The sequence below is a fragment of the Callionymus lyra genome, chromosome 10 (genome assembly GCF_982586985.1).
Source record: "Callionymus lyra chromosome 10, fCalLyr1.hap1.1, whole genome shotgun sequence".
In the NCBI taxonomy this organism is placed as follows: Eukaryota; Metazoa; Chordata; class Actinopteri; order Syngnathiformes; family Callionymidae; genus Callionymus; species Callionymus lyra.
The window spans coordinates 15,819,163-15,831,671 of NC_141827.1; the positions used below are offsets into that span (position 1 = coordinate 15,819,163).

The 12,509-nt window shown below is 39.4% G+C and overlaps 1 protein-coding gene across 2 annotated transcripts in view; it reads left to right on the forward strand.

Annotated features, from left to right (window-relative positions):
* plxna1b (plexin A1b) overlaps positions 1 to 12,509 on the forward strand; it is a 182,102-nt gene that overhangs the window by 25,970 nt on the left and 143,623 nt on the right. For both annotated transcript variants that reach the window (XM_087801302.1, XM_087801303.1), the window contains exon 2: positions 6,850 to 8,272. In XM_087801302.1, coding sequence (XP_087657428.1) covers positions 7,094 to 8,272 — 1,179 coding nt within the window. In that variant the 5' untranslated portion in view covers positions 6,850 to 7,093. The remainder of the gene's footprint in view (positions 1 to 6,849; positions 8,273 to 12,509) is intronic.

Consider the following 12,509-nt stretch of genomic DNA (forward strand, 5'->3'; position numbering starts at 1 on the left):
TTCGTATTCGTCATTAAAAAATTATGGCTCTCCTCGGCCGTTAAAGTGGGGCCGTGAAGTATTACATTTTTGCAGTGCACTCCGTGAACTTACCACATGTCACCTGGCTCTGCTAGCAAAACGTCTCTCTGGGACACCGACTCGAGCTGGTAGTAATGCAGAACTCACCCGGGTTTGTACACACCAGAAGACCTTTGCTCCAGCCAAGGCAGGAAGGAAATGATACACGATAGCGACACACAACAATGCCTTATTGTCTCACCTCCTGAAATCTCTGTCTTCTCTTTCAGATTAGCGGATTACCTTGATGCATTGATGCCAAGTTTAAGGCAGTAATTTAATATCAACTGTAAGTGAACCTACCTCGTGAACATTGAAATGTACAGGTCCTGCTTCAAATCTGTGCAACAGGAGCAAAAGAAAAACCTAAAACATGCCTGAACACAATGGTATTGTCTGCTTAGTCAGTCCCATTCAATCCCTTTGAATATATACTTATTTTTAGTGTCTTTTAGGAAAACAATTCTGCTGTTTAATATGTTGTTTGTTTGCAGCTGACACCGTCTATGAGGTTCAGCACCTCTCATGGCTTAAGCCTCCAATCGAACAAAAACATATTTCATACAATGTATGCCGATGTTGTTGGCATGTGTGGCAAGTTATTTTTTCTACATTCTGGATAAGATGAGTTTTAATTAAGAGTTGTTTCTGTTTGTGTAAACTCTACTTCTAGCCATGGATGTAGCCGACTATGGTGGTGCTGGAAGGGGCAATGATTCTGAGAAAATAACAATATTCAATATGCTTCATGCAGATGTCAGAAAGTCGAGTATAACTCGTGCAAAGGATCATGAGATTGATGGATAAACAATCATCCCGGCACAGACCTACTAAAGATGTTTTGGCTGAGATGGTGAAACCTCTGTTTTTTTGGCTCTTCCAACAGTGGATAACTGACATTTAAAGTCTAGCACCAACCTGATAAAAATACTGCTATATATTGTTATATTAATATTTTCTTACACCCCTACTCGCCACTAGATGGCATTAGTCAAGGCCTCCACTTCTAAAGAAACTACTAAATCCTGCTTAATTTTGGCCATGACTGAGCATGAGAGGATACAGTGATTTTATGAGGCCATATTTTATCTTTAAAACAAATGAAAGGAGTTAGGAATTCATTAACAGTCATGGGCTCTGTACATTCTGCAACACCAAAGTCAAGTACTTTAGTACTACTTGTATATTTGTTCCTTCAGTATTGCGATATATTATAGTTTTTTGCTCTTCCAACAGTGGATCCACTGACATTTAAAGTCTAGCACCAACCTGATAAAAATACTGCTATATATTGTTATATCAATATTTTCATACACCACTACTCGCCACTAAATGGCATTAGTCAAGGCCTCCACTTCTAAAGAAACTACTAAATCCTGCTTCATTTCGGCCATGACTGAGCATGAGAGGATACAGTGACTCCAGCAGATTTTAAAACTGAGGATTTTATGAGGCCATAATTTATCTTTAAAACAAATGAAAGCAGTTAGTAATTCATTAACAGTCATGGGCTCTGTACATTCTGCAACACCAAAGTCAAGTACTTTAGTACTACTTGTATATTTGTTCCTTCAGTATTGCGATATATTATAGTTTTTTGCTCTTCCAACAGTGGATCCACTGACATTTAAAGTCTAGCACCAACCTGATAAAAATACTGCTATATATTGTTATATCAATATTTTCTTACACCCCTACTCGCAACTAGATGGCATTAGTCAAGGCCTCCACTTCCAAAGAAACTACTAAATCCTGCTTCATTTCGGCCATGACTGAGCATGAGAGGATACAGTGACTCCAGCAGATTTTAAAACTGAGGATTTTATGAGGCCATATTTTATCTTCAAAACAAATTAAAGCAGTTATGAATTCATTAACAGTCATGGGGTCTGTAAATTCTGCAACACCAAAGTCAAGTACTTGTACTTTTGTTCCTACAGTATTGCAATATATTATTGTATTTTTGCTCTTCCAACTATGGATCACTGACATTTAAAGTCTAGCACCAACCTGATAAAAATACTGCTATATATTGTTATATTAATATTTTCTTTCACCCATACTCGCCACTAGATGGCATTAGTCAAGGCCTCCACTTCTAAAGAAACTACTAAATCCTGCTTCATTTCGGCCATGACTGAGCATGAGAGGATACAGTGACTCCAGCAGATTTTAAAACTGAGGATTTTACGAGGCCATATTTTATCTTTAAAACAAATGAAAGCAGTTAGGAATTCATTAACAGTCATGGGCTCTGTAAATTCTGCAACACCGAAGTCAAGTACTTTAGTACTACTTGTATATTTGTTCCTTCAGTATCGCGATATATTATAGTTTTTTGCTCTTCCAACAGTGGATCCACTGACATTTAAAGTCTAGCACCAACCTGATAAAAATACTGCTATATATTGTTATATCAATATTTTCATACACCACTACTCGCCACTAAATGGCATTAGTCAAGGCCTCCACTTCTAAAGAAACTACTAAATCCTGCTTCATTTCGGCCATGACTGAGCATGAGAGGATACAGTGACTCCAGCAGATTTTAAAACTGAGGATTTTATGAGGCCATAATTTATCTTTAAAACAAATGAAAGCAGTTAGTAATTCATTAACAGTCATGGGCTCTGTAAATTCTGCAACACCAAAGTCAAGTACTTTAGTACTACTTGTATATTTGTTCCTACAGTATTGCGATATATTATAGTTTTTTGCTCTTCCAACAGTGGATCCACTGACATTTAAAGTCTAGCACCAACCTGATAAAAATACTGCTATATATTGTTATATCAATATTTTCTTACACCCCTACTCGCCACTAGATGGCATTAGTCAAGGCCTCCACTTCTAAAGAAACTACTAAATCCTGCTTCATTTCGGCCATGACTGAGCATGAGAGGATACAGTGACTCCAGCAGATTTTAAAACTGAGGATTTTATGAGGCCATAATTTATCTTTAAAACAAATGAAAGCAGTTAGTAATTCATTAACAGTCATGGGCTCTGTAAATTCTGCAACACCGAAGTCAAGTACTTTAGTACTACTTGTATATTTGTTCCTACAGTATTGCGATATATTATAGTTTTTTGCTCTTCAAACAGTGGATCCACTGACATTTAAAGTCTAGCACCAACCTGGGAAAAACCTGGAGCATGTGCTCAATGACGACACACTTCCGTGACTCACCGGTGACTCCATGATAAATATTAGGACTTTCGCATTGTTTTGTCCAATCGTCATGTTGTACTTGCATCTATTTAGTTTACTAGAAAAACACACTTTTTTTTGGAATGCATGTGATTCTTACCTCTGAACTCGGGGGTCTAACTGTGCAATAACTGGGGCATGTGTCTCGGCAGCAGACGACTGGAGTACGTGAGTGCAAATCTGCTCATGGCACATGAATAGTTTAGAGGGCAACTCCTGTTCCCCACAGCTTCAGCCAGACCACGTGTATTTATGTCCGCGAGTGTCCCTCGTCTATTCCAGAAATCTGTCAATCCATCCAACCATCAGTGTGTCGGGGGGGATGGTAATCCATTCTTCCCATATGCAGATAGTGGCAGTGAGATTAGGCAGACCCCGGGAGGGGATTAAAGCACCAGGACTTGGCTCCCCTTCTATTTTACCTCCTCTGTAACCAGCCATCCCCCCCTCCACCATCACCCCACCTCATGCTTCCTGCCGCCTTCTCTCGCTGTTCCATCCCCTCACCCAACTCCCTCTCCTCCCCCGGGGTAAATCTGCAATCTGTGGAGTGTTTTGGCGGCTGTGTGAAGAGGTGGAGAGCAGATTAAGATAGACCCATTTAGGTTTTGAATGTGTGTATTTTGATTTGCTTGCATATATTTTATTGGGTTATTCCGTATGTGTTGTGCATCTGTCTGTGTGTGTGTGTGTGTGTTTTTTGTGTGCATGGAGACAATGTTTGCACGAGGAATATGCAGCAAATGTGGGCTGGAGTGTGTCCAATGGTTCTTTTAAGTCATATTGCTTGCGGTTGCTTTCTCGATTATGTTATGGTATGGGTACAATAATTGACTTTCTGAAAATGTGAGATTGACTGCATTGTGCCCTCTTGATTTGCATTTATTTTTACAGACCCTCCCTTCTTTCGCACTCTTCAGATGTCCAGTGTGGTGTAGGATGGAATTTATTTTACTGACATCTTTTTTATTTCCTTGGTATTAAATAAATAAGGGATATGTTTAGAACTCTATGCAGAGACCCTTTTAAAATATCAAACTGACCATTAATGCTGTTAAATAGTATTGGATATATTATTATATAACTGTATAAGCCAGGGTCATGGACTAAAGTTCACGGTTTCTAACTAGTAAAAGCATTAAGAAGTAAGAAACCCAATAGTAGGCGTGTGAGAAACTTGATACGCCGATATATTACAATTTTCTTCAAAATACGGTTTTTTACCATTTTTATTTGGCTTTCAAATCTTGAATTTAATTGTTATCATGGTTTCTATTTCAAGTGTGTGTAAGTTAATAAAATATATATATGTATATATATACATAATATAACGTATATTCCAAGCGTCTGTTCATTTTTGTGTTGAAATCAAACTTCTAGCCGCTATGCGTTGGCAAGAATCTGGCGATATGATGGGTATCACGATACATGTGTGCCGATGTTTCTCTAATCAATATCATATTAAATATCGATACAGTCCTATTAATATCGATACAGTATCGGAAATAAAAATACTGCTATACATGGTTATATAAATAGTCCTACTCGCCACTAGATGGCATTAGTCCTGGCCTCCACTTCTAAAGAAACTAGTAAATCCTGCTTCATTTCGGCCATGACTGAGCATGAGAGGATACAGTGACTCCAGCAGCTTTTAAAACTGAGGATTGGACATATTTTATCTTCAAAACAAATGAAAGCAGTTATGAATTCATTAAGAGTGATGGGGTCTGTAAATTCTGCAACACCAAAGTCAAGTACTTGGGTAGTACTTGTATATCCTTGTTCTTACAGTATTACAATATAGTGTATGGTCGTCAGATTCTTGCCAATACACACCACTACGCAATAGTACTTCATGTATCGTCATATATATTATTCCTCTATTAGTAATGTATGAGAATACTGTGTTTTTTCTGGTCGTACGTTGTCATATTCTTCAGCTTGGGATGACGTGTGTTGAAATGGGGAAGGAAGATAAATACTAATATTTCCTGACCTCTTTTCCCACCTTCATCATCGTCTTCTTCATCTTGATCACAACCTTATCCTCCTCCTTCTCTCCTCCGGTGGCAAGTGCTGTAATTGATATGCCACTGGCAATAAATCAGTACTGCACCGGGCTCAGCAGCAACCATTATCTGAATGGACAGGTTTAGCTGCTCAAGAGGCTAGTGTGAGAGAGGGAGCGTTGATCCCGCTCAGTTCCCCTCTTCACTGGGAAAAAAAAAACCTTCACCCCAATCTCCCATCACTATTCCATCCACTTTAAAATCAAATGAAGAGAATTAACCAGAGCAGACTATGCAGCCGGATTTCCCTCTGGTATTCCATTCGCCTTTTTAATCTTTCACTTTCCTTGCCAGGCACTCTGACACAATATATTCCTTTGCAATTTCTTTCGTCAAATATCCAAAATATTTTATTGGTGCACTGACACCGGTATCTCCCTTCTATGCTCCGTCTGCTTCTCGATTCACCTTTTTAAAAAAACCTCTAATTTTGAAAATAGACAACAAATATGCTGATTTCCTTCTGCTAAACTTTAGGAGGAAACTTTCTTCTAATCTTGATTTTCTCTTTCATTTCCTCCTCTTTTATAGCCGACTCTCTCCCTGATCCCTTGTGTTGCATCTTTAGATCCAGCGTGGTTGTAAAGCACTTTGATAGTCAAGGTGAAATTGTGTCATAGGGGACCTCTTGGCGCCTCCTTGGATATTTTGCATAATCAGCATTTATTGTAGAATGAATGTTGTATATTGAGGTACGTGATTGGTCTCTCACAAAGTACTGCATACTCACTGCATATCAACGTTGGATCAGAAGCGCCTCCTTGTCCTCTCTTCTCTGTCCTTTACCAGTAAAACTTCCGTCTCGGAAATTGCATCTCATTGTTACTGTTGTACATCTTAGTGTGTCTAAAGATAATCATTTCATTTTTTATTGTCAATTGTACCTTTTTCAATGTCTTTATATACTCTCTACAATTGTATATGTGCAACCAAAAACATGATTGGTTAGATCTATCCATCTTTTTATAGTGTCGCCTGTAAAATTGAACAACGTCTTTGTTTGCATGATTGATTTTCATAAAGATTTAACTATCGGACAACGATAAACGCCTGAAGTAAAGCATTTACTGATTTAAAATGAAATGTTGATTCGGTTCAATGACAGGAATGTCTACATGCACTCGCTCTAAATGACTTTCCATCAGTGCCACCCGCCCCATTGGCGTTTTTTCAAACAGAGGCATTTTCTAAAGCCACCGTGGTTGTGAGTCATGAAATATTAAAGAGGTTAATGTTGCAAGTTCATAACTCATTTCAGCAAGACTGAGCCGACAATAATCGGCCTACAGCTCCCTTGCTATCGTCACTTTAATTAAATGCCGACACACATTTGCCTTGCGGACTTGATTTGATATCATTTATTCATCACTGGGGCAAATGTCAGGCTTTTTTTTTCTTTCTAATTTTAGCTTTGCGTTTCTGCATTTTCGGTCGATTTACGGCTGATTGATTATCAATTGGAAGTGTTCCTTTGACATTCAGTGTTATCTTCTCTCTGTCTTGCAGGGCTCCTTCCTCCTCCCTCCGTGGATGATGTTGCTGATGACGACTTGCATCACCGAGAAGAGGCGTTAGATCGATAGTTCTGTTCCCCCTCCCCGAACCCTTCTCCCCCGCTTCGATGTTCTTTCTATTTCTTGAAAGAAAAGTAAAAAAAATATAAAGCCCTTAACTGGTGCACTTAACTGGTTCCCACCAGTCCTAATTTTCTCCCCCCCCAATCCCCTTAATAGTATCTTAAAGTACTCCGATGTCGCCCTTTGTTCGCTCGACGGCCTCTCTAGGCCTGCGGCATTTGGTGATACTCGGGCTTCTACTTGTCTGGGGTTCCTCTTTCTCCGAAGGCCAAGCTCCCCAATTTGAAAGATTCAAACCCTTCCAGTTCGGGCTGACGCATTTGGCGATCCACAACAAAACCGGGGAAGTCTACGTGGGCGCGGTCAACTGGATTTACAAGCTCTCCAGCAACCTCACCAAACTTCGCAGCCACATGACCGGCCCGGTTGTGGACAACGAAAAGTGCTACCCCCCTCCAAGTGTCCAGTCCTGCCCCCACGATCTGGCCCAGATCGCTAATGTGAACAAGCTACTTCTGATCGACTATGCTCAGAACCGCCTCATCGCCTGCGGTAGCACCTCCCAGGGGATCTGTCAGTTTTTACGTCTGGACGACCTCTTCAAGCTCGGGGAGCCCCACCATCGCAAAGAACACTACCTGTCCAGCGTGGAGGAGTCCGGGACGATGTCAGGGGTCATCATAAGTGTCCCTTACAGCACGACCAGCAAACTCTTTATTGGAACCCCCATTGACGGCAAGTCCGAGTACTTCCCGACCCTATCCAGCCGCAAGCTCATGGAGAATGAGGAAAACGCCGACATGTTCAGTTTCGTTTATCAGGATGAGTTTGTTTCCTCCCAACTCAAGATCCCCTCCGACACCTTATCCAAATTCCCTGCTTTTGACATCTACTATATTTACAGTTTCAGCAGCGAGCAGTTTGTCTATTATCTCACGATGCAGTTGGATACGCAGCTCACCTCCCCAGATGCGAGTGGAGAGCAGTTCTTCACCTCAAAAATAGTCCGCCTCTGCGTGGACGACCCCAAGTTCTACTCCTACGTCGAGTTCCCCATCGGCTGCACGAAAGACGGCGTCGAATACCGCCTCATCCAAGACGCTTACCTGGCCCGGCCGGGGCGCCAGCTCGCCAATTCTCTGGGCATCTCGGAGAGCGAAGAGGTCCTCTTCACGATCTTCTCTCAAGGTCAAAAGAATCGGGCCAAACCCCCCAAAGAGTCGGTGATGTGTCTGTTTACGCTGAGGAAAATCAAGGAGAAGATTAAGGAAAGGATTCAGTCGTGCTACAAAGGAGAAGGGAAACTGTCTCTGCCGTGGCTGCTCAACAAGGAACTGGCCTGCATCAACTCTGTAAGTCCTCATTCATGTTCTCTCAAGAAAGTTTAAAGGGATATATTCTGTTGTTATCTTTGGATAAACTCACTGTTCACATTGTCATGTTAATACAACCTATGACTACATTTCTTTTGTTGGATTGATATTCTCTGGGGATATTGTATAATTGATTATTTTCAACTTGGTAGATATTTTAAAAGAAAAATATTGAATTACTGTTACTGTTTTTTGTGGAACTACAAGTTCTATATTGATATTAATGTTCACCAATATCCTTCCAAGTAAACTGCTCAGAAAAAACGAAAATATTCCATGAAAGATATAGTATTGGAGGACATTGTAGTACTGTTGTTTAAGTATAATCATAATATAATAACATTTATTCGTGTGTAGTTAAGTATGTGGTGAACATTATTCATCCTACAAAACTGGTTCCATTTTATTCTCATTATGTAATACAAATACCACCTGCAAAGTATAACTTAATTGATATTCACCTCAACCTTAATGTTGGAATGCGTTTAGTTTAAGACGGACTACCTTTAAAAAAGTTCAATGTTTTACTGTCATTAAAATATCTATAATTTTTATTAGAAATCCCTGGTTTGTTTCCTAGAATGACCCAATTAATAATAATTATCTTGGACATGAATCCCAGTTAAAATTGGGCAACATGTTTCCAATATTCTCACTGACCAAATCTTTTTAGTAACAGTGCCAAGAAAAAAATGTTGAATTAATTTGCAAACTAATATCCGTAAAATTTCCCAGAAAAATAAAAAAGTCAGATTGTCCAGCTGAAAAAAAAAAGACGCTTCCCACTAGCTTTGAGCTTTTGTTTACTGCTATAGTAGATATAGTTGCTGATAAAGATATAAAAAGATGTTTCGGAGAGTTGAAAAATGTTGTACGAGTATGAGGCAGCCAGGAACTGGCCTGGGGGCGGATTAAGAGATGTGCAGCCAAAAAAGCTCTCGTATAAAGTAGTGATGACAATGAGGAAAAAAAAAAAAGAATCACACTTTAAAAATGCAAATCAATTTTAGCGAATACACATATTTTCTGAAGACTACAGTCTGAAACATTAACATTTTACACTAAGGTTTATGTTGCTTGAACCTTCTGGCGTCAGGGTTTTTTCAACAATCAATGAATATAAGTAATAATGCATAATAATATAACTCAGTTAACTGTGAAGTAGTAAAAGAAACATTCAATACTTTATCAGTCTAAGGATTTGGAATACCCTTTCTAACATTGATGGCCGCATCTTTCTTTTGCAATATGTGAGGCTGTTTGGATTGTTTTTAATTCCCTCTCCTACTCCCATCTCGCCGCGACCTCTGGGTTCTTTGATTCAGTCGGGCTGGGGACATCATTAGTCCACAACCCTGGATTTGTGAAATGTCACTCAGAAGTCACTCAAATATACACCAACCAGTAAAGAGGTTTGGTTTCGCCGCAGCGTTAGATCCTCGGGGATAGAATGAGCTTGACTTGGTTCTTTACCAACTGATCCGAGGAGCATGGCCCTGCATGCGTTAGCAGGCGCACACACACATCCACTCCAAAGTGTCGACCTCACAGGGACTACACACCACATCACAGTCTGGTTCTCTCTTTAACCTGCTCACATACTGTGGGTATTCTGTCTGACCTTCATTCTCCATTCAGTTCCGTCTCCCCTCCCCGCCCGCCCTCCTTAAGATGCAGCTGCGTGAATCCTCTCATGTCTTTATTTTATTCTTTCACTATTGTGACCACCTGTTCCAGAAAGCCCATGCCGTACCCCGCTTTCAGCCTTCATCAAGTCATGCCACCGTTTTCTCTATCAAACCAGCCAAATTAAACCCCCCCCCCCATTTTTTTTTTATTCACTTCAAGAACATGTTTTTGTGAGGTTCAGTCCGTCTGTGTTGAATGGACCGGGTTACTGGATAGTCCTTCATTATCTTGGTGCTCAGGTGTGTTTTTCTGTGGCAGTATGAATGATGATGGCGACCTTATTGAGAGCTCCTCCACCCATTTCACCAACATTCATTCTCTCACTCCAGTTTATTGCTTTTCATTAATCCTTATTTTTGCTGCCGTTCGTCAGACAGACAACAGCTTTGGAACTAAACACGGTTTTCTCCTTTATTTATTTATTAGACACGTTGCACTTGTGCAGCTTATGTTTAACGTTTCTCGTTTGAAAATAGAAAAATTGAGCGCGGTTTAATGAATGAAATTGCAAACTTAAAGTGATAGTACCCAAAATTAAAACTTTTCTCGCCTTCTACTCGCCGTAAAGGTTGGGAATTTTCAGAGTAACTCACTTCCTTTTAGAATTGTACACATGTATGTAAGTAAGTAAGTAAGTAATATTTATTTATATAGCGCTTTTCCAGACCAGGGTCACAAAGCGCTTTAACAATCAAAACAATACTCAAAAAAGTATATACTTTAAAGATCAAGATAATACTGAGAATACTGTCTATTGTAATGTAGTGACTTGCGTCCAGGGACAAACCTCCAGTGTACGTGTTTACCCAGAGTACTTTCGGAGTACTTCCTGTTTATGTTGCTTGTTATTATTGAAACGGCTGCCAAAAATCAGTGTAAAATATAGACTTTTTTTTCCAACACGGTCCTTCTCACCGAGGCTTCAATACAACATTAACATTACATACAAGCAGTATGGAGGCATCTGGATGTTTTTAAGCGTCTTTTTGGAGGAAATGTATCCATTGGGCGCCAGTTGCTTAAAAGATTTGACATACATTTTTGTCTATAACTCTAAAAAGGAACGGATTACTCTGAAAATAACCCCAACCCTCAGTCGACATGAGTATAAGCATAAAATGTCCATAAGGTCGATATCCAGGAAAAACAAATTGAATCAGTGGGTATAACTTCTCTTTTTAAACACATTTATAAAAATGAAACACACAACGTTAGATAAACCACTAAATCAAAATATGAATTAATCACAACAAAACAATAATTACTTCACATATAAATGCAAAATACTGGTTCTAACAAATGTTGTACAGTTTTTAAGGATCTTAAAATAATCAAAAAAATCCAAAAAAAGGTTCATTTCTAAGGTTTTAGGAAATATCACAGATCTAAAAAGCTGCGTGCCGCTGCTTATGGCTAAAAAAGCAACCAACAGTAGCAGCTAATAACACAATAAAAGACATTAATGTGAGCCACCGGCCAAAAGGGAGCAACACACACGCAACAAAGTGCAGATACAATATCTTATTAATATCATATCCGGATGTGGCGTTTCAGGGTCGATACTTTTGACAACCCCACTATTGATCCTCTATTATTGTCTGCTATTAGATCTGATCTAAAAAAAAAAAAAAAAAGGCGACAGCTAGTGAGTCAAGTAGTTGAACAATGAAAAGTATTTCTAATGAATGGTTCATTCTATTTTCTCATTGCACTGATGTTGGTCTTATTTGCATGAATCAGCATCACAATGTGTGAAACATCTAGTGTGGGTGTTTGGGAAAATACTTTGTTCTATATATATTTTACTTTACTGGATGACTTTTTAAAAAAAACATGCTGTCTAAGACTCAAGATCCTACATCGATCTGGCTTTAAAAAAATGTCATTTTAACATCAAATGACACAAGTAAAACTGCGACTGTAATGTCACCGTGACACGCTTCCTTGGCTCGTTCTCTGCTTGTACTTTAGTAATGTGCTCACTCAGGAGTGATACTCTTCAAATGGTGAGAAAGTGATGAGGTCAGACGGTTGTAGCCGGAGGCAATAATGATGTAATGGCCTGGGAGGCGAGCTGACCCGGCAACAGCAGCGAAGCTGAAGGGTCAACCTTTAGGTTAATGACATCCACGTCCTTGCCCTTAAGCAGGCCTGGTGTCAGGGCCCAGTGCTGACCCCGCTCCACAGGAGGTGGCAAACGGGACCTCAAATCTGACCTATGATTAAAGTCCAATATCACGCTCGAGGAATGAACGATTCGGCAATAATACATATTTGCACAATAAAGGGAAACATTCTTGCGACTAAGTTTCGTTTCAAGTGTCCAAATATATGACAAATGATCAACAAACATTAATGTTTCTTTTGAAACTCTGTACATATTTTGCTGCCACTCTTCATATAGTAAACAATACTATATTTTGTTTGTGTTCATGTACTTTTTATCACCAATAATATTTAATACACTTAAATCCTAATTCAATTTTTAGCCAAGCTTTGCAAAAATTGTTTTCACTCTGTCAATGTT